The sequence below is a fragment of the Symphalangus syndactylus genome, chromosome 12 (genome assembly GCF_028878055.3).
Source record: "Symphalangus syndactylus isolate Jambi chromosome 12, NHGRI_mSymSyn1-v2.1_pri, whole genome shotgun sequence".
NCBI classification, from domain to species: domain Eukaryota; kingdom Metazoa; phylum Chordata; class Mammalia; order Primates; family Hylobatidae; genus Symphalangus; species Symphalangus syndactylus.
This window is the reverse complement of record NC_072441.2, coordinates 134,214,766-134,241,743: the sequence shown is the minus strand read 5'-3', so window position 1 is coordinate 134,241,743 and position 26,978 is coordinate 134,214,766. Positions and strand designations below refer to the sequence as shown.

The window sequence follows — 26,978 nt, the reverse complement described above, 5'->3', positions numbered from 1 at the left end:
ATATCTTACCATATGTTTAGCCAGCCCCTTCTTGGCCACTTGAGTTGTCCCAATTTTCATTATTCTAAACAATATGAATAGGAACATCTTTCTCACCTTTTTATGGCTCCACTTCTGCTCATTTTCCTTCCCATGGGCCTGTAGAGTGAGACAATGTCCCACTTTCCCTCTTCTGGCTCGCCCCACCCACTTACCCGGCTGGGAACAGGGAGTAAAAAAGTAGTTGTTCCATGGGGTCAGGGTCCGGGAGAAGTGGGCATGTGGGGCAGGTTGTACGAGTGTGATGGGGTGAGATCCTGAGGGCCACCGCAGGGACTGCTGGGTCTATATACAATTTTAGGATGGGGACACTTATGTTTGAAGTAGAAGAAAAGGAACCCATGGAGAAAGAATGAAGACATTAGACAAAAGGCTCAAGATTAGATGGACAGCTCAGCTACAGGGAAAAAGAGGAGGAAGAGGAATCCTTTCTTCAGCACCTCGAAGAAAGAACAAGACACAGATGTAAACATTCAGTAGACTTTGGGGTGCTTTCAGAGAGTTAGAGAGTAGTGTACCCTCCAGTTTGGGGTAAGCAGGGCGTTCCTGTTGACTGACTTCCTTTCTCTTTGAAGAGGGCACAGGGCAGGAGTTATCTGCTGAGGGCAAAGGGAAGGAAGGAGCATTCATTAGGGGGATAAGGAGAGGATTTTGAGCGTAAAAGAGAGAAAAGGGAAGTTCTACCTAGAATAGTCAAACAAGAGAAAGAAAGAAAGGGCATCCAAACTGGAAAAGAAGAAGTCAAATTATCCTTGTTTGCAGATGATATGATCTTTTATCTGGAAAAACCTAATGGTTCCACCAAAAAACTATTAGAGCTGATAAACAAATTCAATAAAGTTGCAAGATACAAAATCAACATACAGAAAATCAGTAGCATTTCTATATGCCAGCAGCAGACAATGTGAAGAAGAAATCAAGAAAGTAATCCCATTTACAATAGTTTAAAATAAAATACCTAGGAATTAACTTAACCAAAGAAGTGAAAGATCTCTACAATGAAAACCATAAAACGTCAATGAGAGAAATTGAAGTGGACTCCAAAAATTGGAACGATATTCCATGTTCATGGATTGGAAGAATCAGTATTGTTAAAATGCCCACACTGCCTAAAGCAGTCTACAGATTCAGTACAATTCCTATCAAAATGCCAATGACATTCTTCATAGAAATAGAGAAAACAATCCTAAAATTTATATGGAACCACAAAAGACCCAGAATAGCTAAAGCTATTCTGAGCAAAACAAACAAAACTAGAGGAATCACATTACCTGACTTCAAATTATACTACAAAGCTGTAGTAACCAAAAACAGCATGGTACTGGCATAAAAACAGACACACAGACCAATGGAACAGAATAGAGAACCCAGAAGCCATATATCTACAATGAACTCATTTTTGACAAAGATGCCAAGAACGTACATTGGGGAAAGAACAGTCTCTTCAATAAATGGTTCTGGGAAGACTGGATATTCATATGCAGAAGAATGAAACTAGACTCCTATCTCACAAAAATCAAATCAAAATGGATTAAAGACTTAAATCTGGCCAGGCGCAGTGGCTCACACCTGTAATCCCAGCACTTTGGGAGGCCGAGGCAGGTGGATCATGAGGTCATGAGTTCAAGACAGCCTGGCCAAGATGGTGAAACCCCATCTCTACTAAAAAACTACAAAAAAAATTAGCTGGGTTGCAGTGGTAGGTGCCTGTAATCTCAGCTACTTGGGAGGCTGAGGCAGGAGAATCACTTGAACTCGGGCAACAGAGGTTGCAGTGAGCCGAGATCATGCCACTGCACTCCAGCCTGACCGACAGAGTAAGACTCTGTCTCAAAAAAAAAAAAAAAAAAAAAAAGACTTAAATCTAAGACCTCAAACTGAAACTACTAAAAGAAAGCATTGGAGAAATGCTCCATGACACTGGACTGGGCAAAGATTTCTTTTCTGTGTCTAATCTAGCAGATTAACTCAATATCCTGCTCTATTTAATACTGTTCAGCAGAAGGAAGTAACTAATTTCAATTTTAAACAAACTCACAAAACAAAGGAAACAAAATCATCTCACTACAGGCCTTTGACAAAGAACATGAGTCGTTTGCTGTAGCTGCCAGGCATCAGTGTATGGCGAGGAACAGGGGGGCTTGAAGATGCTCAGGCAAGGCCTCTGAGGTGGGGTATTTTGGGGGTTGGGGGGATCTTGATAGCACTGAGTTGCTGGATCCTGTGCTGCCCTGCCTGGGTGGGGAGCAGGGTGAGGGAGGCCATTCCTCTTCTGTAGAAAATGCCAACCCCCAGTCCAGGGACTCTGGCAGCTGAATTGGTGACTGTAAAGCCTGATCTATATGAAATCAAAGGCACATGTGGAAATCCACTCCCAGCAAAGGGGGAGTCCTTGGGGGAAGCCAGCTGGGCTTCTGTAGGGTCCCCTCTGAAATGTCAACATTTGAAAAACACAACCCAGGCCGGGTGCGGTGGCTCACGCTTGTAATCCCAGCACTTTGGGAGGCCGAGGCGGGCGGATCACGAGGTCAGGAGATCGAGAACACGGTGAAACCCCGTCTCTACTAAAAATACAAAAAATTAGCCGGACGTGGTGGTGGGTGCCTGTAGTCCCAGCTACTCGGAGAGGCTGAGGCAGGAGAATGGTGTGAACCCGGGAGGCGGAGCTTGCAGTGAGCCGAGATCGCGCCACTGCACTCCAGCCTGGGCGACAGAGCAAGACTCCGTCTCAAAAAAAAAAAAAAAGAAAAAAAAAGAAAAACACAACCCAAAAGTAGAGGATCTACAGGGAACTTTATTCTCTCACTTCTGTCTTCATGGGGGGCACTGCCCCTTGGGAAGACCAGGTTGGCTTCTGGCACAGGTATCCCCCATCTTCTTGGGCACCTGTGGCATTGCCAGCAGGCCAGAGGGGGCAGCTGGCAGTGTTGGTTCTAGCCTGACCCAGGGGGCCCAGTTGGGATCCCCTCTACCCATGGCAGGGGTGATGACTACTTTTCCATGGTTCATACGTAAAGCTTCCAGCCCTTTCCAGCTCAGGGAACACATGCAGAATGACAGTCACCCAGCAGACTGGAAACTGCCTCCTCTCCAAAAGTCTGGCTCCTGAATACCCTCCTCCCTGGGAAGGGCTTTAGCCCCTTTGAGATTGGGCAGGAACCAGAAGAACAGTTTCTCTGCTTTGCCATGTCTGCAACCTAGGGCTCACCCAGCCCCATCAAGTGCTGAGCTCCAGCACTGTCCACACAGTGGAAACCAAGTGAAATGACTTTGGCTTGTGGAGGGGGAAGAATGAAAAACAAAAACAAAAGCAAAATCACCTGCCCACAAGATAGAGCAGAAAAGTTCATCCACTGTCTTTTTTTTTTTTTTTTTTTTTGAGACAGAGTCTCACTGTCGTCTGGGGTGGAATGCAGTGGCATGATCTTGGTTCATTGCAACCTCCGCCTCTCGGGTTCAAGCAATTCTCCTGCCTCAGCCTCCCGAGTACCTGGGATTACAGGCATCTGCCACTACACCCAGCTAATGTTTTGTATTTTAAGTAGAGACGGGGTTTTACCATGTTGGCCAGGCTGGTCTCGAACTCTTGACCTCATGATTTGCCCGCCTCGGCCTCCCAAAGTGCCGGGATTACAGGCGTGAGCCACCGCACCTGGCAACTTCATCCACCGTCTATCCGCTTCCCATGTAAGGCCAACCACCCAGCCCCCAAACAACCCTTAAAATGAGACCCAAACCAAAGACCTGGCATATAAGCCCCAAATCAGTAAACCTCTCCTGAAACAGGCAAAGGAACTGCCTGCCCAGAAATACCCACAATAGGCTGTGCAGATTGTAAAGAGATCAACAGCTTCACCCACCCTCTGCATAAACTCTGGTACTGGCTGTGTTCTCCATGGAAGGTCTCGCTGTGTTGCCTGGGCTGGAGTGCAGTGGTGTGAACACAGCTCACTGCAGCCTTGATCTCTTGGGCTCAAGTGATTCTCCACCCTCAGACTCCTGAGTAGTTGAGACCACAGGTGCATTTCACCACACTTAGCTAATTTTTAGTTTTTTTTTGTGGAGATGAGGTCTCTATCAAGCTGGTCTCTAGCTCCTGGGCTCAAGCGATCTTCCCACCTTGGCCTCCCAAAGTGCTGGGATTACAGATGTGAACCACTGTGCTTGGCTCAAAGATTTCTTGATAATACCCCACAAGCACAAGCATGCAAAGCAAAAATGGACAAATAGGATCACATCAAGTTAAAAAGCTTCTGTATAGCAAAGGAAACAATCAACAAATGAAACAACTACAGAATGGGAGAAAATATTTGCAAACCACCCATCTGACAAGGGATTAATTACCAGAATATATAAGGAGCTCAAACAACTCTATAAGAAAAAAAAAATCTAATAATCTGATTTTAAAATGGGATTTTTTTTATTTCTTAAAAAAGATCTCAATAGACATTTCTCAAAAGAAGGCATACATATGGCAAACTGGTATATGAAAAAGTGTTCAACATCATTGATCATCAGAGAAATGCAAATAAAAACTACAATGAGATATCCTTTCACCCTAGTTAAAATGGTTTTTATCCAAAAGTCAAGCAATAACAAATGCTGGTGAGGATGTGGAGAAAAGGTAACCTTGTGCACTCTTGGTAGAAATGTAAATTAGTACAACCACTATGAGGAACAGTTTGGAGGTTCCTCAAAAAACAAAATAGGCTGGGCGCGGTGGCTCACACCTTTAATCCCAGCACTTTGGGAGGCCGAGGTGGGTGGATCACAAGGTCAGGAGTTTGAGACCAGCCTGGCCAACATGGTGAAACCTCGTCTCTACTAAAAATACAAAAATTAGCCGGGTGTGGTGGCGGATGCCTGTAATCCCAGCTACTCGGGAGCCTAGGCAGAGAATTGCTTGAATCTGGGAGGCGGAGATTGCAGTGAGTCGAGATAGTGCCACTGCACTCCAGCCTGGGTTACAGAGCGAGACTCCATCTCAAACAAAAAACAAAACAAAACAAAACTGAAAATAGAGCTACCATATGATCTAGCAATCCTCACTCCTAGGTGTATACCCAAAAGAAAGGAAATCAGTATATGGAAGAGATACCTGCACTCCCATGTTTATTACAGCACTATTCACAATAGACAAGATCTGGAAGCAGCCTCAGTGTTCATTGACAGATGAATGGATAAAGAAAATGTGGTACATACACACAATGGAATACTATTCAGCCATAAAAAAGAATGAGATCCTGTCATTTGCAACGACATGGATGGAACTGGAGGACATTATGTTGAGTGAAATAAGCCAGGCACAGAAAGACAAACTTGGCATGTTACTTATTTGTGAGAGCTAAAAATTAAAACAATTGAACTAATGAAGATGGAGAGTGGAACGATGGTTACCAAAGGCTGGGAAGGGTAGCTGGGGGAGGTGGAAGGGGAGATGGTTAATGGGTACGAAAATAGAGTTAGAAAGAATGAATAAGATCTAGTACTTGATAGCACAGTAGACTGACTACAGTCAACAGTAATTTATTGTACATTTAAAAATAACTAAAAGAGTAAAATTGGATTATTTGTAACACAAAAAATAGGATAAATGCCTAAGGTGGGCTAGGCATGGTGACTCATGCCTGTAATCGCAGCACTTTGGGAGGCTGAGGTGGGTGGATCACTTGAGGCCAGGAGTTTGAGACCAGCCTGGCCAACATGGTGAAACCCCGTCTCTACTAAAAATACAAAAATTAGCTGGGTGTGGTGGCCCATGCCTGTAATCCCAGCTGAGAAAGGCTGAGCACAAGAATCGCTTGAACCCGGGAGGTGAAGGTTGCAGTGAGCTAAGATCGCACCTGCACTCTAGCCTGGGCGACAGAGCAAGGCTCTGTCTCAAAAAACAAACAAACAAAAAAACTTGAAGTGGTGGATACCCCATTTACCATGATGTAATTGTTACACATTGTATTCCTGTATCAAAATATCTCGTGCTCCATAAATATATACACCTATGTAGCCACAAAAATTTATAAAAAAAAATTTTTTTATACAGTCTCGCTCTGTAGCCCAGGCTGGAGTGCAGTGGTGTGATCTCTGCTCACTGCAACCTCCGCCTTCCAGGTCCCGGTTAAGCAATTCTCTTGCCTCAGCCTCCCGAGTAGCTGGGATTACAGGTGCCCACCACCATGCCCAGCTAATTTTTGTAAAATCGAAAAGGTCCAGAATAGCCTCTGTGTGTACAGGAGGTAGGAGTCTCCATGGTGACAGCTGATCTTGGGCTGGTCAGTATGCTTAGAAATAAAAAAGCATTAAAAAGTATGAGAATAAAAAAGGCTTTGCCAGGCTGAGGAGGGGCAGCTCATAAGACATCCTGTAGGCCAAGGTAGAAGAAGCTATTAATAGAAGATCTTATGGTGCCCCCATGTGGGGGGTTGGGGAAGCCCAGTGTGGAGGACCCTAAGCAGAGGGAAGTTGTGACCCCAGATAAAGATGACTAATGACTGGGGACCTGGGCTGAGGACTGATGGAGATTGGATAAGGGGGAAATTGGCTGTGGAGTCATACCTTAAGACCCTGGTTGGGTAGGAAGTCAGGATCGCCTAGATGGAGCTATGGAGAATAAACAGAGCAGAAGTGTGGTGGTCTGTGCCACCCTGACCGTCGTGTCTCAGTCTTTCCCTTGTGCTTCTTAGGTGCTGGTACAGGGCTGCCTCTTGGACCCTTCCCAGCGGGAGGTGTTCCTGCAGCAGATATATGAGCAGCTCTGCCTCTTTGAAGATAAGGTGGCCACCATGCTGCAGCAGCAGTACGATCCCCAGAGCCAGGTATGTAAGAGAGAAAGTGGGCAGAGGCAACTTAGAAAGAGGAGCAGCTAAGAACAGAGGGCAGAGAGGAGGAATAGTCCAAATAGGGCAAAAAAGGGCTAAGAACTGGGGCAAAGTGAGACAAGGATAGGCATGCTCATGACACGCTCCCTGTTGGAGCAGGACTCAGATATACTCCCCAAAACACAGATTCTTTCAGGGAGAAAATGTGAAATCCATTTGTTTGCATTTTTTTTTTAGCCCCAGATCTTCTCCTCCAGTGGATCTGAGAAGGTGATTGTGCGTGGCTCTGACCTCTAGGTAGCATTTTGTACAATGAGGGATAAAGCTGTCTGGGCCCACTAGACTTCCCTGTCTCATCCCTTTGGGTACCCCAGAAGTAGCCAGGCAAATGGCAGTTCTGTGTGCCTGATGACTGGTCATGTAATTTGATTGAGGTATAAAATATTTCGTAACAGTGATGGAAAAATTTGGAAAGGGGCCCTTCTTGGCAAAAGATGGAGAAGCCCTACTTCAGTACAGTCTGAAGCTTCACCTGGTGCCGAACTCCCTTCACCTCTGAGGTTCAGTATCTGAGCACACACAGGGAGGGAGCACAGTCAAGACTCAGCCGCATAGTAGGGGAATTGAGGTTCTCACAGGATTCGGCCTGTCTGGCCTGAGAAGTGCTGGGCTGTAAATTCTGGCTTTGCTATGGATGGGGCAGCAATGCCATCTGCCCCATTCTGTCTTTTCTGTAACTTGGGGCAGGCAGAAGACCAGTCCCCAGACTCAGGGGACCTACTGGGCCGGAAGGTAGGCGTCTCCATGGTGACAGCTGATCTGGGGCTGGTCAGTATGATTCGTCAGGGCATCTTGGCGCTGCAGTTACTACCCTCAAACTCTAGTGCAGGTCAGTAGAAGGAATATTGGTGGGACTGGGGAAGCAAGCATACAGGAAGGGTGGGGCTGACTGCTAACAAAGATAGCAGTTCGAGGGAATCAGTGGGCCCCAGGGAAGAGGATCTGTTTCCTTGTTTGCAAAATGTAAGTCTGTATTAGTGTGTATCAGGAACCCTCGGCTCTGACAACCATCAGAGACCCTAGAAGGAGTAGAGCTCCAAGGATATCACTTAGAGGAGGTTATGATCTGGCACTCAAGAGGAAGAAGCAGGAGGGTAAGGGAGAAGGAAAGGTGTTTGAAGTTTATAAAACTTCACAGTTTATGAAACTGCCCACATTGGTGGGAAGACATTGAGCCCTTAAGGACCCTGTCAGTTGGGCGTCTCCCTGTGACTTTGGTCTGGCCAGTGTCTCCAGGTCTGATCTGGTGTTTCCTGCCCCAGGGATTATCGTGATCACCGATGGGGTGACCAGTGTACCTGATGTTGCTGTCTGTGAGACGCTGCTGAACCAGCTTCGCAGTGGCACTGTGGCTTGTTCCTTTGTCCAGGTGAGGACTTTTTAGAAAGGACAAGAGAGAAATGGAATATCTCACACAAAGTTGGGATGGCTGATTACTTTCTTACAGGCAATGATTTCCCAGGTAAAGTCAATTACTTAGTTATATGGGGGGAAGGAGTCATGTCTAGAAGGTAGGTAGCATGGTGGGAGAGGACTCCCATTTTTTTCCTCTTTCCTTAGGATTTTGGAAATAGCTGTTAAGCAAAAAGAATGCAGAATTTGAAATCTGACAGTCATTTCCAGTCCCACCTCCACCTGTAGATTAGTCATTATTGTTTTGAGTGCAAGGGTCAGAAAACTCCGCTCAAACTAGCTTAACCAAAGGGGGAAAAGGCATAGTCAGGGACTGCAGCTAATTTGGATTGATGGACTGTAGGGAAGGAGGTAAAAAGCTATGGGAAACAAGGCTGAAGGGGTAGGCACAGGCCAGAACATGAAAATCTGGTTCTGCTTTATTAATGAGGTTTAGCATAATTCTGTGGGTGATGCAGATAGATAGAAGGAAAGTCATTAGTTGGGTTTATGTTTTATAAAGGTCACTCTTGCTGCTGGGTGAAGGACGGGGGAAAGTCGGGGAGGCTACTAATTGCAGTGAGAGGATCAGGGCTTAAATTAGGGGTAGGAGGATTGAGAAAAATGAAGAGGCGGAGTCAACTTGACTTCATGATTAGCAAGATGGGGGTAGGAGATGAGAGAGAAGAGGGCTTAAAGGTGTCTCCAAGTCTGACTCCAGTGATGACTGGGTAGCAGCAGAGCAAAAGGAAGAGAAGCAGTTGTGGTAGAGTGAGGATAAGATGATGAATGCAAGTTTGTGTATGTTGTGTTTGAGGTGCCTGTGGTTCAACACAGACAGTTAAGAACATCACCTTTGGAGTTAGGCATGCTGGTCTAAATCCTGACTGCACTTACTAACTGTGTGACATTGGGAACCTCACTTCACCTCTAGGTCAGATTCATTTGTAAATGGAGATTGTAAAAGTACTTATCTCACTGGGAGGTGAGATGCATTTAAAGTATGTAGCATTGTACATAATCACTTAAGAAATGGCTGCTATTGGTAGCAGGTAGCAGTTGAATACACAGATCCTGATATTCAGGAGACAAACACTGCTTGAGAGGTAGAGATTTAAGATTTATCAGGGTACAGATGGTAATTGAGAACAGAAGAGGGTCCAGGAAGAACTTTGGGAACACCAGTGTTCAAGGTCTTTCATAGGAAGAGGGACCAGCAAGGAATGAAGAATCAGCCAGGAACCAGAAGATTGTGGTGTCAGAGAAGTCAGAATTTTTGGAAGAAAATTTTACTTGATCTTTCTGCTGCCTCTCACAATGGTAACTACACTGTGAGAAGTAACAAAAAGATCAAGTAAAATGAGGAATGAAAAGTGCCCTTTGGATTCGGTGATTAGGAGGTCACGGGGATCTTTTTCAGAGCCATTTTAGTGAAGAGGTGGTGAGGGGATTGAAGAGTGGATAGAAGGAAGGAAATAGGGACAAGTGTTAACACAAGAAATTTGGCTGTTGAGATCAAGAGCAGAGCAAGAGAGAGAATGGTAACCAAAGGGAAGTACAGGGTAAAGGAGTGTTTTGTTTTCTTTTTAAAGCTAGAGACTTAAGCATGTTTCTAAGGATCTATAGTGAAGAAGAGTTTGAAAATAAAGGAAGGAAAAGGGAGGCTGGTGGAGTAAAGTCTCTAAACTGACAGGAGGGCATTGTCTTAAGAAACAGATTGAGGGATTCTTTTGGAGCAGGGAAGTGTCGTTTCTTTCTTTGAAAATAGAAAGTAGAAGTGAAGATGTCTGCGAAGGGCCTCCGATTTCTCTCTGAAGTAAAAGGTGAAGCCGAGTACTGTAAGGAAGAGAGGCCAGAGTTGGGAAGAAGGAACAGTATTGAGGACTGCCCTGAAGGACTAGCTGAGTTGGGTGTCATATGTTTTGATGTGGTGCCAACCTACACAACTGTCAGTTTTCTCTGTTTGGGCACCACTGGCCAAGAATAAAGGCTGTCATCCTAGTTGGGGTTTCAAAGAAGCAGATGAGAGTGAAGAGGGCCAGGGATTTGAGAGCGATGCTTATGAAGTTGTCTGAACGTAGGGTCCAAGCTGGGTCAAGAAAGGAGGGTCAGGACAATGTGGATAGATTTGGAGAGAGCAGAGGTTCAAGGCCTGGCAGTCTCAGTGAGGTCAAAGAGCAGCAGCAGGAGGAGGGTGGGAGGAAGCTATGGGAATAGTGCTGTATGTAATCAGTAGGTTATGGCAATTTGAAATTGCAAAGATGAATTTGTTCCACCTGAAGCCAAGAGCCAGCGTGTAGCCTATAGGCAGGTGAATGTAATAGAGAAAGTTACTGGAGATGAGAGTTAAGGAACTGAGAGGGCAGAGACTTGAATGAGTAATCTGGAGCAGGTCTGCAAACACTTTCTGCAAAGGCCAGTCAATCTTTAAGCCTTGTGGGCCACTTGGTCCGTCACAGCTACTCAGCTCTGCTGTTAAAGCATGAAAGCAGCCACAGACAATACAAAATGAATGTGTGTGGCTGTGTTCCAATAAAACTCGATTCACAAAAATAGGTGATGGACTAGATTTGGCCCTCAGGGTATATGTAGTTTGCTAATTTCCCGCCTACAGCTATTGTATTCAAAATGTAGTCCACAGACCAGCAGAAAGCTTGTTTGAAATGCAGAATCTCAGGCCCCACCCCAGACCTACTGCATTTTAACAAAATCCCCAGGTGTTTTTCATACACCCTAAAGGTTGAGAAGTGTTGAAGTCTCTCAGGATGATGACAGGAAGTCAGTGAACCAGTTGCCAAAATCTTTAGTGAAGGAGGTGGTGAGCCATTAGGTATCGAGGAGGAAGCAAAGAGGATGATGCTGTGGCCGGTTAGCATGGGCATCAGACAGAAGGGCTTAAGGAAGGAAAGACACAGACAGTGGTCTGTCCTGGGAAAACACTGGCCTACTTCCCACTCTGTGGTCCAAGGAATGGGAGCAGCCACCTAGCCCAGTCTCTTTCTCTCCTGTTCTTCCTTCTCCTATGCCTCTGTCAGAGCTAGGTCTTCAGTTGCTCACTTTTTCCAGGTGGGAGGAGTTTACTCTTATGACTGCAGTTTTGGCCATGTGCCCAATGTGGAATTAATGAAGTTCATCGCAATGGCAACATTTGGTTCCTACCTGTCCACTTGTCCTGAGCCGGAGCCAGGCAACCTGGGTCTGACTGTCTACCACCGGGCATTTCTCCTCTATTCCTTCCTGCGCAGTGGGGAAGCACTGAACCCTGAATATTACTGTGGTGAGAGGCACACTGAGGTGGGTGTGGGAAGGAGGGAATATAGAATGGGCCCAGAGATCATGGGGCCCTGGAGGACTGAAAGTGTAACTGGGGCTGGCTCTGCTGGCACTGTTACCTCACAGTGATTTCAGCATAGCCCCTTCCCCCTACAGATCTGTCAGTTGGCAGATAACCAGTTTCTCCTTCCCCATCTCCACTGGTCTTCCAGGCTCTCAGCACCGCCTATTTAATGAGCACCTGGTCTCTGCAAGCAGCAATCCTGCCCTGGCCTTGCGCCGGAAGAAGCACACTGAGAAGGAGGTGCCAGCCGACTTGGTCAGCACCGTGTCCGTGCGGCTTCGAGAGGGCTACAGTGTCCGAGAGGTCACACTGGCCAAAGGTAAGGGTCATTAAGCCCTGCTGTAATCCCACAGATCTCTCAAGAATTTGTGTGTGGGAAGACCCACATGTATCACACATGAAAGAGTGTCACAGTGAAGACCTTATCGCTTGAGACAGTGGGTTTTGAATTGTCATCAGGGCTTGATTCTCTTAGCATAGAGCTTCCCAATTCTATCTCCTTTTGCCCAAGGTGAACCAGCTGAGGGTGGTATAGGGTCATGAACTTGGCCTGGTTTTCGGATTGTTTCTACAAACTTGTGTTTGTGTCAGTTGGCCAGCTCTCGGCCTGAAACCTGTGGAACCGTGCTTGGAACCTTTGGCAGGGCTAGGTTCCATGAAGTAGGTGGGGGTTTCAGATAGAACTCCATCCCAGGCCTAGAGTCCTATGCCTTCTCCTAACTGGCCCTCCCGCTTCTCCCTAAGGAGGGTCCCAATTGGAGGTAAAGCTGGTGCTGCTGTGGAAACACAATATGCGCATTGAGTATGTGGCTATGGCACCCTGGCCCCTGGAGCCTGAGGGCCCTCGAGTAACACGGGTGGAAGTGACGATGGAAGGCGGCTACGACATTTTGCATGATGTGTCCTGTGCACTAAGGCAGCCCATTCGTTCATTGTATCGTACCCATGTTATCCGGCGTTTCTGGAACACGCTGCAGAGGTCAGTGAAGTCATCACTCAATGAGTGCTGCCCCATTTGTTGTGTGTAGGGACAGATTTGCGAAAGTGGGAGCTGGGGAGCATCACCCAGAGAACCAGGCTTATATCCAGGGTCCCATGTCCCCCTAAGGCTCCCCTCATCTGCACCCAGCAGAGTCAGATATGGCTCAGGCCTGGCCCTTATTCTACAGCATCAACCAGACAGACCAGATGCTTGCCCACCTTCAGTCCTTCTCCTCAGTGCCTGAGCATTTCACACTTCCTGACAGCACCAAGAGCGGAGTGCCACTCTTCTACATCCCTCCAGGCTCCACCACCCCGGTGAGTAGCTCTGAAGTGTAGTAGCCCCATTTCATGCCAACTTGGGTTGCACAGCATCTGGAGCCCAGGACCACCACCTTCTATTCCTTTCTGTCTCACGTCTAAGGCACCTAAGCCAGAAGCCCAAGCTTTAACCTTGAGAGCTTCTCTTCTCCCTCACCCTAAGGCCCCAGGGAAGAGGAGGATCTATACAGACAGGCTGTCCTGAACAGAGCACAGGTGGCAGAGGCAAAGACTCACACAGTGTCTAGGTGGTGGTATCCCAGTCCCAGCAGACCGTGAGCCCTTGCCCCCATCTCCATGTGGCATACTCTGGCTCCTCCAGCCACCTTCACCTGTGTGCATCCACCACCAGCCACCATGAACTGTGTACTCCCTGAAGACCACAGCTTCCTTGGTCCTGTGCTATCTCCACACTCAGTCCATGCTGTCACCCTAACACTGACGGGCAGGTGGCTTATGCTAGTGTGGAGTGGCCACATCATGAGGTCCTGCCACCATTTAGGGGCTTTTCTCCCAAGTCGGTGACATAAGCTGGGCTCATGGTTCCATCCTTCTCCTGGATTCAGCTTTAAAGGGCTACACAGTCTGTCCCTGGGCCCAGTCATCCAAATCTAGCCTTCATAGCAGAAACAGTTTTTGCCTGTGCTTCAGGCTGGGCTGTAGCCTTAAACCACTGCTGTCTCTGACTCTGAACGGAGTCCACTCATGGTTTTGTTTGCTCTTTGGAGTTTGTACCCTGGTCCTCTACAAATGCTCCTATAGTGCTGTCCTTCCTGTCCTCAGGTGCTCTCCCTCCAGCCCAGTGGTTCTGACTCATCCCATGCCCAGTTTGCTGCCTACTGGAAGCCAGTGCTGTCCATGGATGCAAATTCCTGGCAGCGATGGCTGCACATGCATCGCCTGGTGCTAATCCTGGAGCACGACACGTGGGTGCCCTTAGGGCTGGGCCATAGTTGGGGTGGAGTATCGGGGTCAGGGGGATAGGGAATGATGGGAAGGGGAGCAGCAGATGAGCTCTTACCTACTGTGGCCAAGGAAAAACTACAGCCTTTTACTTGCCTCCCTGTTCTTCAGTCCCCATAACCTCAGGCAAGGCCTAGAAGAGAGTGATAGTAGTCTATTCCTTTTCTCCAAGACTGGGGCGGGGAGGTCTAACCTCAGTCCTCACCCCTCTTCCTAGACCAATCCCCAAGCACTTGCACACCCCGGGCAGCAATGGGCGCTACAGCACTATCCAGTGCAGGATCTCCCACTCCTCCCTGACCTCTCTGCTTCGGGACTGGAGCAGCTTCGTACTAGTCGAGGGCTATTCTTATGTCAAGCTGCTTTCCAGGTGGGCAAAGTGATGTCCCTTCACCCCCCCACCTCATCCCACGTCTCCCTCTAACCCCAGACCTCACTCCTACTTCCTACCAACCTTGGGCTGCTCACTGACTCCCATTTCTCCCCAGTGCCCCAGACCAGCCCCCCAATTCCTTCTACATGGTCCGTATCATTTCCAAGGCCCCATGCATGGTTCTTCGCCTGGGTTTTCCCATTGGCACACCAGCACCTGCCCGGCACAAGGTGAGCTGGGCCCTGACTGACTCTGACCAAGGAGTCCTAGGGTGTAGACTAGCTCCCTCTCCCCAAACCCCACAGGGCCAGGTCTAATAGAGGGAGGAGCCCCCAGACCAAGGAGGACCTGGAGAAGAGGGCTGTGTCTCACTTTGTCTGTGAGCCCCTTCTCCCAGACCTGTAGGAGATGGGAGTAAGAGGATATGACCACATGTTCCCCTCAGATTGTGTCAGGCTTGAGGGAAGAGATCCTGCGGCTGCGTTTCCCCCACCGGGTACAAAGCAAGGAGCCAACGCCCAAGGTGAAACGAAAAGGGCTAGGGGGCGCTGGTGGGGGCAGCTCTCCCTCCAAGTCACCCCCAGTGCTGGGGCCACAGCAGGCCCTGTCTGACCGGCCCTGCCTTGTGGTCCTGCATAAGCCACTGGACAAACTGCTCATCAGGTTGGTACAGAGGTGTGGAAGGGCATGGCTTAGGGTATGAGTGGTATAGAGGTGTGGAAGGGTGTGGCTTAGTGGGGTATGAGTGGTACCGAGGTGTGGAAGGGCATGGCTTAGCAGGATATTAGTAGTACAGAAGTGTGGAAGGGCATGGCTTAGCCCGGTGTGAGTCTGGCCTAGCGGGGTATGAGTGGTACAGAGTTGCAGAAGGGTGTGGCTTAGCGGGGTATGAGTGGTACCGAGGTGTGGAAGGGCGTGGCTTAGCAAGGAATGAGTAGGTCAGAGGTGTGGAAGGGTGTGGCTTAGGGGGATATGAGTGGTAAGGGATGTGGAAGGGCATGGCTTAGCCAGGTATGAGTGGTGCAGAGGTGTGGAAGGGTGTGGCTTAGCCGGGTATGAGTGGTACAGAAGTGTGAAGGGCGTGGCTTAGCAGGGTATGAGTGGTACAGAGGTGTGAAGGGTGTGGCTTAGCCGGGTATGAGTGGTACAGAGGTGTGAAGGGTGTAGCTTAGCAGGGTATGAGTGGTTCAGAGGTGTGAAGGGTGTGGCTTAGCAGGGTATGAGTGGTACAGAGGTGTGAAGGGCGTGGCTTAGCTGGGTATGAGTGGTACAGAGGTGTGAAGGGCATGGCTTAGCCGGCTATGAGTGGTACAGAGGTGAAGGGCTTGGCTTAGCCGGGTATGAGTGGTACAGAGGTGTGGAAGGGTGTGGCTTAGCCAGGTATGAGTGGTACAGAGGTGTGGAAGGGTGTGACTTAGCCGGGTATGAGTGGTACAGAGGTGTGAAGGGCGTGGCTTAGCGGGGTATGAGTAATACAGAGGTGTGAAAGGGCATGGCTTAGCCGGGGATGAGAGAGATCGCTGGGGAGTTGTCCCATTTCCTAGGTATGAGAAGCTACCCTTGGACTACCGGGCACCCTTCTTGCTGACACTGGAGCCACCAGGTCCACTGCCCTTGGTGTCAGGCCGCTCAGCCTCTTCTAGCCTGGCGTCACTATCCCGCTACCTCTACCATCAGCGCTGGCTTTGGAGTGTCCCGTCAGGACTGGCCCCTGCGCTGCCTCTCAGTGCCATTGCCCAGCTCCTCTCCATCCTCACTGAGTATGTCATCCAAGCCTGTCAGGCCACTCAGGGCAAGGAGAGAGCAAGTGTAGACTGGGACACTAGCAAAAAGCCTATAGCACACACTTCCCTTCTCTAATTCCCAGTCTGAAGTATAGAGCAGCATCTGCTACTGCCCTCCCTGTCTCCTCCCATCACCCAATTTGTTCTGTCCTCTCTCATCCTCACTGGAGTTGTTATACCCTGAGGGACTGCCAGTCTAAGCAGGGCCACCAGCAGACTTGGCTCCCTGAGGACTGCTGGGAGGTGGGTGTATCTGGGGAGAGCTTGTAGACTCAGTGTCTCTTCTTCCCTTATCTTATCCTGGCCTTGCCCCGGCCTTTATGGGGCTTCAGAGTCCGACTTTCTGAAGGATTCCACTTTGCCTGTAGTGGAGAAGGAATCATCAACATGGTTCTGGAGCTTCCAATTCAGGTACGTGCCATCCCCCATGACACCTCCCTGCCAAGGTCTGTCATAATCCCAGGGACACTCACCTCTGAGCTGGGTTGGGACTACTGGAAACTGCCTCACAGGGACCATGTGGCCAGAGGATGCTCAAGGTCTGAGGCTGTAGTCACAGGACAATGTGGTGAGGAAACTGAAATTCTGAGGGCCAGAGCTAGACCAGGCCAGATCTCTGCCTTGGCTGGGATTTGCCCAAGATCTCCCATTTTGCCAACAGAATGAACCATCAGGGCAGGCTGCAGCTGAAGAGAAGCACACCTGTGTTGTCCAGTACATCCTCTTCCCCCCACACTCTACCTCCACCAAAGACAGGTGAGACAGGCCATCTGTGAGGGCCGCCTCTGCAGAGTCAGGCTTCTACCCACTATCCCCTAGAGGTCTGGCTCCCATATCCTGAGATGATCTTGATCCCAAAGTCAGGGAGGGGTGCGGTGTTTAGATGCTTCATCAGGCAGACGCTGGTCTGGGAAGGCCTTGTGTGACTCGTGGCTGTCCTCTGTGCCTGCCTCCTTCCCTCTATGAGGTTCACTCCCTGCCATGAGGCTGTGCATTGGACTCAGAACCCTTCCTCCTTTAGCTTCTCGACAGATGATGACAATGATGTGGAAGTGGAGGCCCTGGAGGGAGACTCAGAGCTCAATCTGGTCACTGAGGTGTGGGTGGAGCCACAGTATGGGCGAGTGGGACCTGGCCCTGGAAGCTGGAAGCACCTCCAGGACCTCACATATTCTGAGATCCCGCAAGCTGTGAGTGTCCTCAGAACGGTACCCGCACCTCTCTCACTGGATTGGGGTGCCATCTCTTTTGGAGTACTGCAGTCTGTGGGCTTCCTGGTCCCTCTGAATGGCTGGGACTGTTGAAGCTTCCTGAAGAGCTGGAACCCAGGGTATCCTGGGCTAAGAGGGGTTGACTCCTGACCTCTGATGTTCTTCCTGTAGCTCCATCCACGGGATGCTGCCTGCATGGGTTCCATGCTGAGCTTTGAATACCTGACACAGCTGTGCCAGAGCAAGGAATGGGGTCCTCTGCCCCCAGAGCCGCGGGTCTCTGATGGTGAGTGGGGCAGGCAGCCCACTGGTGGAGCAGGGGAATGGGTAGGGTAATCTGGGTCTCACTGTGTCCTGTCTTTCCTCCCTCGTAGGATTGGATCAGGGAGGAGACACCTGCGTCCATGAGATCCCTTTCCATTTTGACCTAATGGGATTGCTGCCACAGTGCCAGCAGCTCCAGATGTTCTTCTTCTTGCTTGCCAGAGGTAGGTGAACCTGGTACCCTTTCACCCCACACCTAAAGGGCCAGCAAGCCTGGAAGTATTACAAAATAACAAACAGATGGGTCAGCAAGTGAGCAGATGAGTGGCGGGGGCAGGAGGAGCCCATGAGGCTGAAGGAGGGGCCTTGCTGGTCAGGGCTGAGCCGGGGGCACCGGGCAGCAGGAGGCTCTTGGTGCTGAGCAGAGTGTGTGTCGGGCAGAGCCAGAGGGTGTCCCTTTCGCCGAGGGGTCCTGTCCCGCCAACGACATGGTGCTGTGCCTGCTGCACAGCTGCCTGGGGCAGGAGCTGAGTGACCGGGAGATCCCACTGACCCCCGTTGACCAGGCTGCCTTCTTGAGTGAGGTGCTGCGGCGGACCTGCCACGTTCCAGGTGAGTTCCCCACATCCTCCTGACACCAGACCTGGCCCAGCCCTTTTCCCCCACCCTCACAGGGTGGTTTCTGTCTTGATGAGTTTTGGCTTTCCCCTTCCTCCCCCTTTCTTCAACCCAGAGTCCTGCCTCTCTGCTGGCCCTGCCCTCTTTCACCCATCTCTACCCCCATTGTAGGTGCCGAGGGGCCACTGCTGGGGGTTCATGGGATCCCGAAGGAGCAAGCAGTCGGCAGCACCCAGGCCACAGGAGACTCCACTTTTACTTCCCTGGTCAGCACCGATTCTTCTCCCTGAGCCCTTGTCACACTGACCTCCTTCCAGCACCACATCTTCAGGCCCCAACCTTCTATCGCCCTTGAGACTAAATGGCATCTGCCAATGACACAATGCCGTCATTTTCCATTGTCCTGGATCTTTCAAGCTATACCTAAGATGAGTCAGCTCTAGGGTGGAGGAGGGGAACAGGGGTTGGACATTCCCTTATAGATTGCTCTAATTTCTGTTTTTCTCTTACAGAGTGTAGGTCTTCCTGAAACTCTCAAGCCTCTCATCTCTGCCCAGCCCCCTCAGTGGCGCTGCTATGCAAGGCTTGTGAACCCCCAGCATGTGTTTCTGACTTTTCTCCCAGCTACCTTCTCAGGTGCCAGCTGCTGACCTCCTCACGAACCTCCTCAGATACAAACCCCTGAGCTCCCTCACTGGCCCACCAGGCAGCTCTGATTTATGTCTAATCCTCTTCAGATGTCCAGCGTCTGGCTGCCTGTGGCCTGGAGGGACACCCTCAAGAGGAGACAAAGCCTAAGTTTGGGGATTGGAGTGGGGCTCCCAGTCTGAAAGATCTAGGAGGAACTGGGGTCAAAGCTACAAAGTCCCAAGTCCCTGTCCTCAGTGTGACTCTGGCTAGTGGTAAGGCTGCCGACTCAAGGTGGGCAGGAGTGGGAGTGGGAAACAGATAGGGCTGGAAGACCACGTGACACCTTTTCTTCACAGACAATGCCCAGAATCAAGGAGAGCTAAGCCCACCCTTCCGTCGAGACTTACAGGCTTACGCGGGGCGTCAGGCTTCCCAGACAGAGAGTGCAGATGGGCCCCGGACCCGGTGTCCTGTCTACATCTACAACTGTTCACTGGAAGCGCTGAGGGAACAAATGGTTGGCATGCAGCCCCCTCAGGCGCCCCGAGACCTCGTCTTCCGGTGAGTGCCTTCATTGTTGACCTGTGTCCTCGCCGGGCCATGGCTCCCAACCAAGAAGTAAGTACACACTAACAGGCATGGGCAGGTAAGTTGCTGCCATATCCTGCTGGCTCCTTGCTTGATTTCCCTCAGCAAACCCTTGAACTTGCTAGGCCATGAATACACTTGATATGTGTCTGTAGATGATCCATTGGAGTGTGGATGGCTAATGAGTCTGAGGTATCACTTAAGGGAGTTGGTCAAGTTCCATTTTCCCTCCCCTTCCTAGGACTCAGTTCCTCGACCACCCCTCCCCATCCTCAGCCTGGATGGAACCCCGGTACAAGGAGGCAGCTAACCACTGTGCCCTGCTGCAGGAGCATGCACAGCGGTGCTATGTCCGTGGTGAGCAGGAGGGCCGTGGGAGGGAGGAGTGGGGCCCTGGGGGAGATACAGGGATTACAGGGTGGGGACTGGAGAGGCCATTCCAGAGCTTGAGCCTCATGGCCCCTTCCACTTCCATCAGGGCTATTCCGCAGCTTGCAGCAAGCACAGAGTGTGACCTCCCAGGATTTGCTGACAGCAGTAGATGCCTGTGAGGAGCTACTACAAGAAATAGACATCACCCCATTTCTCCTTGCATTGTGTGGCCACACTTGGGGTTTGCCTCATGTACCCCCAAGTCCTGGGCCTCTCAGCCCTGGGCCCTTCAGCAGCAGCATGGAGGAGGGTGCTGAGCCTCGGGAACGAGCTATCCTAGCTTCTGAATCCAGGTTAGGATTATACTTGAATGATGGATAAGAGGGTACACAGACCAAATCCCTATAAACTAGGACCTTCCAGTCCAGGGGAATGACTGTGCAAGGTAGTATCTAAGCACCTGAGAAGCAGTAGTGCTTTGTCGCCGGCTCCCTGACTCCCATGCAGCCTTCCACCCCGATTTGGCACAGGCAGCAGTCTCCCTCCCAGGCTCTCCCCATCTCCCCTGCTTTGGTGTTGAGTGATGAGCTAAGTCAGGGATAGGGAGTCCCCTGGTGCTAACCGTGAACGTAGAGACTTGTTCTGAGGACATCCACACAATAGTAGGAATCTCCCCAACCAATCTGTGAATTTCATGGGGGCCAAAACTGTATTTTGCTCACTGCTAAGTCCCCAGCTCACCTTAGGGGCTCAACAGGTCCCTGTTGAAGGGAGGAAGGGGAGGAGAGAAGGAGAAAGGCAAGCAGGCAGACAGCTATGGGTCTAGCATCTGCAGTGTGTTAGCGTTGGGGAAACAGAGGAACCAGAAGGATGGATATGCTGATGACTCCTAGGTTGGAACTCCAGTCTGGTTCTCTCTCTGGAGCTCTAGATACTCACTTTTCATGCCCCCCAAATGAATGCATTTTCTTCCCACTAACCCTTGATTTTTCTTCATTCATGGTGAAAAATATCACCCTCAATCTAGTGATCCAAGTCAGAAAACTGGGAGTTATTGCTACTCTGTTTCATAGAAATCCCCATCCGTTAAGAAATATGAAGGTTAAGGCTGGATGCAGTCACTCACTCCTGTAATGCCAACACTTTGGGAGGCTGAGGCAGGAGGATCACCTGAGCCCAGGAGTTCAAAACCAGCCTGAGCAACCAGGGGAGACCTTGTTTCTACAAAAGAGTTTAAAAATTAGCTGGGCATGGTGGCACATGCCTGTGGTCCCAGCTACTCAGAGGGCAAGTGGTGATGGCGCCACTGCACTCCTACCTCAGCAACAGAGTAAGACTCTGTCCCGAAAAAAAGGAAAGAAAAAAGAAAAAGAAATATGGAGGTTAGAGCCAAAATGTGTAGGTTGGTTCTCTTTGCCTCTTTCACCACCCATGACATTACGCTAAGTACTCTTCCTATGGACAAAAAGGCTTCCTGTGCTGCTCCCCAGTTGGGAGGCAGGCTACTTCAGAACTTGATGGTTCTTAACACTTCAACATCCTTACCCCAACCATTCAGCATAGAGACCGAGGACCTAAGCGAGCCTGAGTTTCAGAGCACCCGTGTCCCTGGCGTTCCAGACCCTGGGCCAGAGATCTCTCTGACAGATGTCTGCCAGCTCAGAGGAGAGGCCCATGGTGCCCTTCATAACGTCATCCAGGTGGGAAGCTTGGGTGAGGGCAGAAGAGGTGTAGAGTCCTGCCTGTGCAGAGGGACAGGATTCTCTCCTGGGTTGGGGGTATGCATGTGTCCTGCTCTAGGGTAGAGAGTAGTGTCCTGTTGAGGGGTGGCTGACATTCTAACCTCCTTCTAAACCCCACAACAGGAGAAGTTCCTAGAGATCAGTCGTCTCCACTTCCGCACAGTGCCTTCCAATCCCCACTACTTCTTCTATTGCCCTCCATCCAGCAGGCGAGAAGTGAGTGGCTCTCTTCCTTACCTCTCTCATGCCCTCAACCCAGAGGCCCACCCAGACCCTCTTGACTCTTGGTTCCCTGAGGCCTGAATGTGGCTCTTGTCTTGCCTTAGATCAAAGCCATCTCTTTCTTTTGCCTAGGATGAGGGACCTCGGGACACAGTAGACAGAAAAATCAGTGACCTGGAGTTTTCAGAGGCTGAGCTTATGGGAGAAGAAGGTGTGTGGGCAAGTGAGTCAAGGTGGGGAAGGCTGCTTCACGCCGAGATTCAAGGGTTCCACTGCCAGCCTCTCATTGACCATGTGACATGCACTACTAGGAGACACATCTGCCTGCTGTGTGGTCACTGAGAGTGACCCAGAGCTAGAGGTAGAATACCGGGAGAGCCGTGAATCAGACCTGGGGCCTGCTGGGCTAGACTCTGCCTCGCTGTCAGACGTAGACACTGTGAATCCTGATGAAGACTCCTTCAGTATCTTGGGGGGCGACTCACCCACTGGACCTGAGAGCTTCCTTCATGACCTGCCACCGCTCTTCCTGCACCTCACGTGCTCCGTGCGGCTACGTGGGCAACACAGCTCAGTACCTGTGTGCAGCCTGCCTACCTGCCTGGGTGAGTTGGAGGCAGCCCAAGGGAAAGCCAAAGGTCCTGGAACAGCCTGCCTAAGTGGGAGTGGAGGGGAGCCTAGGGGTTATGTCTTTTAACACATAGAACTTGGAGTCTGTGCTTGTCTTAGAGCCCTCAGCAACCGCTAACTTTCCCCCTCTCCCAGGCCAGGTGCTTTCCAGTCTGGAGGGCCCCCCAGTTGGAGGCCGAGTTCCCTTGAGGGACCTCAGTGTGACTCTGGATGTCTTCATGCTGACTTTGCCCCTGGAAGTGGAGCTCCCCACGGCCTCGGACGCTCAACACCACCGGTGTGGCAGCAAGTTTGGTGGGGGGGTTTGGGACCTTGTTAGGGTAGGGGGACCACTAAGGGAATCTAGAGCACTTGGGGACTAAGGAGACCTTGAGGAATCCAAGAAAGGAGTAAGGAGGAGGCCCTGGTAGGATAGTAACTCCTGACCTTTGACTTTTGTTCCCACCCTGTTCAGGTCAACATCTGAAAGCAGTGCTTCATTCCCACGATCCCCAGGGCAGCCATCATCTTTAAGGTCAGATGATGGCCTCGGGCCCCCACTGCCACCCCCAGAAGAAGAGAGGTACTTCCTTATCTCCCTCTCAGAGTTCATTACTGCTTTTCAATTTCATTTTCTGGAAACCAATATCTTAACCTTTCTTGCAATTAGGCACCCAGGATTATCCAATTTGGCCACGCCCCACAGACTGGCTATTGAGACCACCATGAATGAGGTGAACCCCCACCCCCAACACTGTAACTGATTGCCTTTCCATCGTATGAGTGAGATAAGGTACCCCCTTTGTTCTGGGATAGAAGTGAGGCCTCTCAGTCTGTGAGGTAAAGTATCTTCTAGTCCGGGAGTAAGGGGATGCCCAAGGAAGCCAGGGAGTTGCCCTTTGTCACTTGCTGTCTAACCGTAGATCCGCTGGTTGTTGGAAGATGAGATGGTAGGGGCACTCCGAAGAGGGGGCATCCCACAGAGCCCTGCCCTGCACCGTGCAGCTGCCCATATCCATAGCTCTCCTGGACGCTCCACCTGCCTTCGCCAAACTCTGCCACTGAGTTTTGTATTTGGGCCAGAGCGTTCCCTCACACAATTCAAGGAGGTAAGTTGCCCTCCAAACACTGCAGGGTCACCTTAGGGCCCGTCCTTCCCTGGGCCCCAGGTACAGGACTGGAAGGCCCTCTGTTAGTTCGAGCTCATAGAGTTATCCCTCCTGTCTCCCTACTCACATCGTCTGCCCTAACCCCTGTGCTTGGCAGCCCAACTCAGTGGAAGGAAACCCAGCTCCCACTTGAACCTGTTGAACCTTAGGCAAGTCACTGAATCTTTTCTTACCTCAGCAGTGGGGGTGCCAGCATCTGCTTTACCAGGTAGTTAGCGTCTCATGAGGAAGCGTAGCTCACCGTGTGTAGGGAGGGCTGCCCTGCCTGAACTGTGATCTTGGCTCCTGCTCTCTAGGAGTTCCGCCGCCTCCATCTCCCTGGCCATGTTCTTCTTGAAGACCCTGACAGTGGCTTCTTCTTTGTGGCAGCTGGCCAACAGCCAGGTGGGTCCCATGGGGAGCCTTCTTCAGCGGCCTGGGCTTGGCACAGTCATGAGGACAGGGCTGAAGGCATCGAAGGGGAGGTGAGTCTCACCTGGGAATGGAGGGGGGTGGTGGGTGTGTAGGGCCTATACCTCAGTCCTGACTTCCTATTCCTCAGACCCTGACAGCCAGCCCCCAAGCACCTGGGTCCCCAGAGGATTCTGAGGGTGTCCCCCTCATCAGCCTGCCCAGCGTGCCACAGGGAGGTAAGAGAGGACTTGGGCAGCAAAGTCAGGAGGCCAGGACCAGATCCCTGACCATGCTTCCATTTTTGGAGGGAGGCCCTAGACAGGATTGAGAGAGACTCCAGGAATTTTCCTTCTCTATCCAGGGAGTCAGCCTGGGCCCAGCCGGGGACTAAGTCTCATGTCCAGTCAGGGCAGTGTGGACTCAGACCACCTAGGTAAGCTGGGGGGACGGGGTGAAGGACTCTAAGCTGATGGGAGGTGGGCTTAGGGCTGTACCGGGAACGGTCTGGGCAGAAGGCATCAGAAGGGACTAATCTGAAGTGCATCAAGCCAGATGCACCTGGAGGATCAGATGAGTCAGGCCCAGCTTCGGGTGGGATTGACCTTCAGTGCATCTGACACAGGTTATGATGGTGGCAGCAGTGGCTCAGACAGTGAGGGTCCCAATGACACCCTTGGTGAGAAGGCCCCCTTCACATTGCGGACTCCACCTGGGCCAGCACCTCCACAGCCTTCACTCTCAGGCCTCCCTGGGCCCTGCCTGCCTGACTTCTGGCTCATTGTCCGGGTCCTGCAGGACCGTGTGGAAGTGTATGCACATGCACGGTAAGTAGAAGCCAGGGCCTGAACCCTCATGCTCCCGTTAACCTCTTCTCTCTGCTCCCACAGTACCTCTCTCCAGTGTTGTTAGAAGTAAGACTTGGGACTGAGAGCTTGGGTAGAGATCCAACTTGTATTCTTAGGTTGGTGGCTCCCGATCACTTCCCACATCTTACAGCTAAGCACATCACATTCAACTGTCTTATAGATGAGAGTCGAAAAGCTGATGGGGATTTTGGCTTCTAGCTGAGCATTAATGACATCTAAGGATCAGAGCAGCTTTAGAAGCTCATGTATAAAAATAAAGCATAATAAGGCTGGGCATGGTAGCTCATGCCCGTAATCCCAGCACTTTGGGAGACCAAGGCAGGCAGATCACTTGAGGTCAGGAGTTCGAGACCAGCCTGGCCAACATGGTGAAACCCCGTCTCCATTAAAAATACAAAAATTAGTTCAGTGTGGTGGCAGGCGCCTGTAGTCCCAGCTAATTGGGAGGCTGAGGCAGAAGAATCTTGAAGCTGGGAGGTGGAGGTTGCAGTGAATGAGATTGTGCCACTGCACTCCAGCTGGGGCAACAGAGCGAGACACTGTCTCAAAAAATAATAATAATAATAATAATAAGGCATAATAGCTAATATTTATCAAGTGCATACTATGTGGTAGGCACTGTTCTGGCGCTTACGTGAATCCACTCATTTATCTACATAACCCTAGGGCGTATTAATATACTTATCATATGGGTGAAGAAACTGAAGCACAGGTCAGTTAAATACTTGCCCAAGGCCATAGTAAGTGATAGAGCCAGGATTCCTGCGTAGGCATCGGTTCACTACTGCTCTCATCTCGGGTGGGTGGCATGTGCAGGGTAAGGTGGGGCTGAGAAGAAAGGAAGACCACCATTCTGAAGAAGACTTGAGAAGAAAGAAGAGGTGCACAGCATAAAGGAGCCTCAGTGTGGTGCCCATATGGGAGCTGGTGAAGCAACCGTGGAGCCTCGGCATCCAGAACTGCTCTTGAGAATTCTGTCTCTTCCATTTCCCACCAGGTTTACCTCTGTCTAAGCCTGCTCTCTTTTCTTGGTTTCTCTTGGCCCCACCTCCATGACTTTCTCTCCCCTTTTTGATACGTATAACTGCAGTTATGTCATATCATATACATATCATGCCATTACATATAACTCCTCGCCACTGTAGTTCTGGTCAGATTATCCTTCCTTCCCAGGAGCCTGATTCGGGAGGATGGGGGGCCGGGCACTGAGTGTCGCCACCTGCAGCAGCTCCTGGTGAGGCGAGTTGGGGAGATCTGCAGGGAGGTCAACCAGGTAAGGGGCAGGACTCTCCAGGCCCGGAGACACAGAGCAGATGAGAACCAAATTTCTAAGAACTTGATTTTCAGAGGCTATTGGTCCATTTCAGAATCAATAATTATGGAAAGTCTTTGACTCCCCCAGTTAGTAGGATGCTGTTTCTCCCCCAGCTCCCTAGAGCCTTGGGAGTGCTCCACAACCCACCCCCAGTAACACTGGGTTACTCTCTCATACCTTCCCAGTAACCATGAGATACTCCCTCTCATTGCACTATGCTAGCATTAGTGATATACTAGTGACCCAGACAGAGGTACGCTGTAACTCTGTGGAGCTTGTGTAGAATGGGGGACAGTTGAACAACTGAATTACACAACTTATTTCAATTACAATTGTGAAGAATCCTAAAAGGAACAGTAGTAGCTGCTATGAAAGCATGTAACAGGGATCCGACCATCTGAAGTATCAGGGAAAGCTTCTTAGAGGAAGTGATTTTTAAGCTGAGACTCAACAGATGGTGAACAGATTCTGGCACCAAAGGGGCAAGTGTTCCTGACAATCACTCTCAGAGGCCTGAGCTTTGACCTCTCTGTGATGACTGATACTCTTGTTGACCTCCAATCCCCAGTGATAGTGGTCGTTCTCTCTGGCGTTTGATCACCCCTGACCACCACCACTCACTTAGGAGGAGATATTTCAGTTCCCTGACCTCGTGCTCCTTCTCCTAGCGACTGCTTCTTCAAGACCTTCATGACAGCCACGTGTGTAACTCTCTTCTGGTGGCTGAGAGTGAAGAAGATCTGTGGCGCAGTGAGACTCCCTTCCACTCCCGTCAGCGGGCACCACTGCCCAGTGATGGTGAGATCCCACCCAGCAGCCTCCCTCACAAAGCAGTGCTGCCGCCCTTTCTTTTACCAAATACTCCGGTGAAAGCTGAGGGCAGAATCCTCATGACCTGGTCATCAGTGCCAAGT

General features: G+C 50.4%; 1 protein-coding gene across 15 annotated transcripts in view; it reads left to right on the top strand.

Annotated features, from left to right (window-relative positions):
• SZT2 (SZT2 subunit of KICSTOR complex) overlaps nucleotides 1–26,978 on the top strand; it is a 62,995-nt gene that overhangs the window by 20,362 nt on the left and 15,655 nt on the right. For 8 of the 15 annotated variants that reach the window (XR_010117677.1, XM_063627576.1, XM_063627572.1 and 5 more), the window contains 38 exons: nucleotides 6,720–6,851; nucleotides 7,602–7,743; nucleotides 8,177–8,283; nucleotides 11,373–11,583; nucleotides 11,792–11,962; nucleotides 12,388–12,622; nucleotides 12,813–12,942; nucleotides 13,729–13,871; nucleotides 14,126–14,278; nucleotides 14,397–14,511; nucleotides 14,727–14,944; nucleotides 15,826–16,041; nucleotides 16,398–16,476; nucleotides 16,727–16,821; nucleotides 17,087–17,255; nucleotides 17,448–17,562; nucleotides 17,651–17,764; nucleotides 17,982–18,152; nucleotides 18,330–18,424; nucleotides 18,671–18,794; nucleotides 18,896–19,060; nucleotides 19,145–19,349; nucleotides 19,618–19,733; nucleotides 19,855–20,101; nucleotides 21,307–21,448; nucleotides 21,614–21,706; nucleotides 21,845–21,935; nucleotides 22,024–22,317; nucleotides 22,478–22,619; nucleotides 22,797–22,904; nucleotides 22,992–23,055; nucleotides 23,245–23,430; nucleotides 23,787–23,954; nucleotides 24,032–24,119; nucleotides 24,245–24,316; nucleotides 24,506–24,707; nucleotides 25,905–26,022; nucleotides 26,733–26,862. Coding sequence is in view for 14 of the 15 variants with exons in the window: in XM_063627576.1 (XP_063483646.1) it covers nucleotides 6,720–6,851; nucleotides 7,602–7,743; nucleotides 8,177–8,283; nucleotides 11,373–11,583; nucleotides 11,792–11,962; nucleotides 12,388–12,622; nucleotides 12,813–12,942; nucleotides 13,729–13,871; nucleotides 14,126–14,278; nucleotides 14,397–14,511; nucleotides 14,727–14,944; nucleotides 15,826–16,041; nucleotides 16,398–16,476; nucleotides 16,727–16,821; nucleotides 17,087–17,255; nucleotides 17,448–17,562; nucleotides 17,651–17,764; nucleotides 17,982–18,152; nucleotides 18,330–18,424; nucleotides 18,671–18,794; nucleotides 18,896–19,060; nucleotides 19,145–19,349; nucleotides 19,618–19,733; nucleotides 19,855–20,101; nucleotides 21,307–21,448; nucleotides 21,614–21,706; nucleotides 21,845–21,935; nucleotides 22,024–22,317; nucleotides 22,478–22,619; nucleotides 22,797–22,904; nucleotides 22,992–23,055; nucleotides 23,245–23,430; nucleotides 23,787–23,954; nucleotides 24,032–24,119; nucleotides 24,245–24,316; nucleotides 24,506–24,707; nucleotides 25,905–26,022; nucleotides 26,733–26,862 (5,566 nt within the window). In the remaining variant the exon portion in view is untranslated. The remainder of the gene's footprint in view (nucleotides 1–6,719; nucleotides 6,852–7,601; nucleotides 7,744–8,176; nucleotides 8,284–11,372; nucleotides 11,584–11,791; nucleotides 11,963–12,387; nucleotides 12,623–12,812; nucleotides 12,943–13,728; nucleotides 13,872–14,125; nucleotides 14,279–14,396; nucleotides 14,512–14,726; nucleotides 14,945–15,825; nucleotides 16,042–16,397; nucleotides 16,477–16,726; nucleotides 16,822–17,086; nucleotides 17,256–17,447; nucleotides 17,563–17,650; nucleotides 17,765–17,981; nucleotides 18,153–18,329; nucleotides 18,425–18,670; nucleotides 18,795–18,895; nucleotides 19,061–19,144; nucleotides 19,350–19,617; nucleotides 19,734–19,854; nucleotides 20,102–21,306; nucleotides 21,449–21,613; nucleotides 21,707–21,844; nucleotides 21,936–22,023; nucleotides 22,318–22,477; nucleotides 22,620–22,796; nucleotides 22,905–22,991; nucleotides 23,056–23,244; nucleotides 23,431–23,786; nucleotides 23,955–24,031; nucleotides 24,120–24,244; nucleotides 24,317–24,505; nucleotides 24,708–25,904; nucleotides 26,023–26,732; nucleotides 26,863–26,978) is intronic. The other 7 variants (XM_063627578.1, XM_063627575.1, XM_063627573.1 and 4 more) reach the window with 5 other exon arrangements.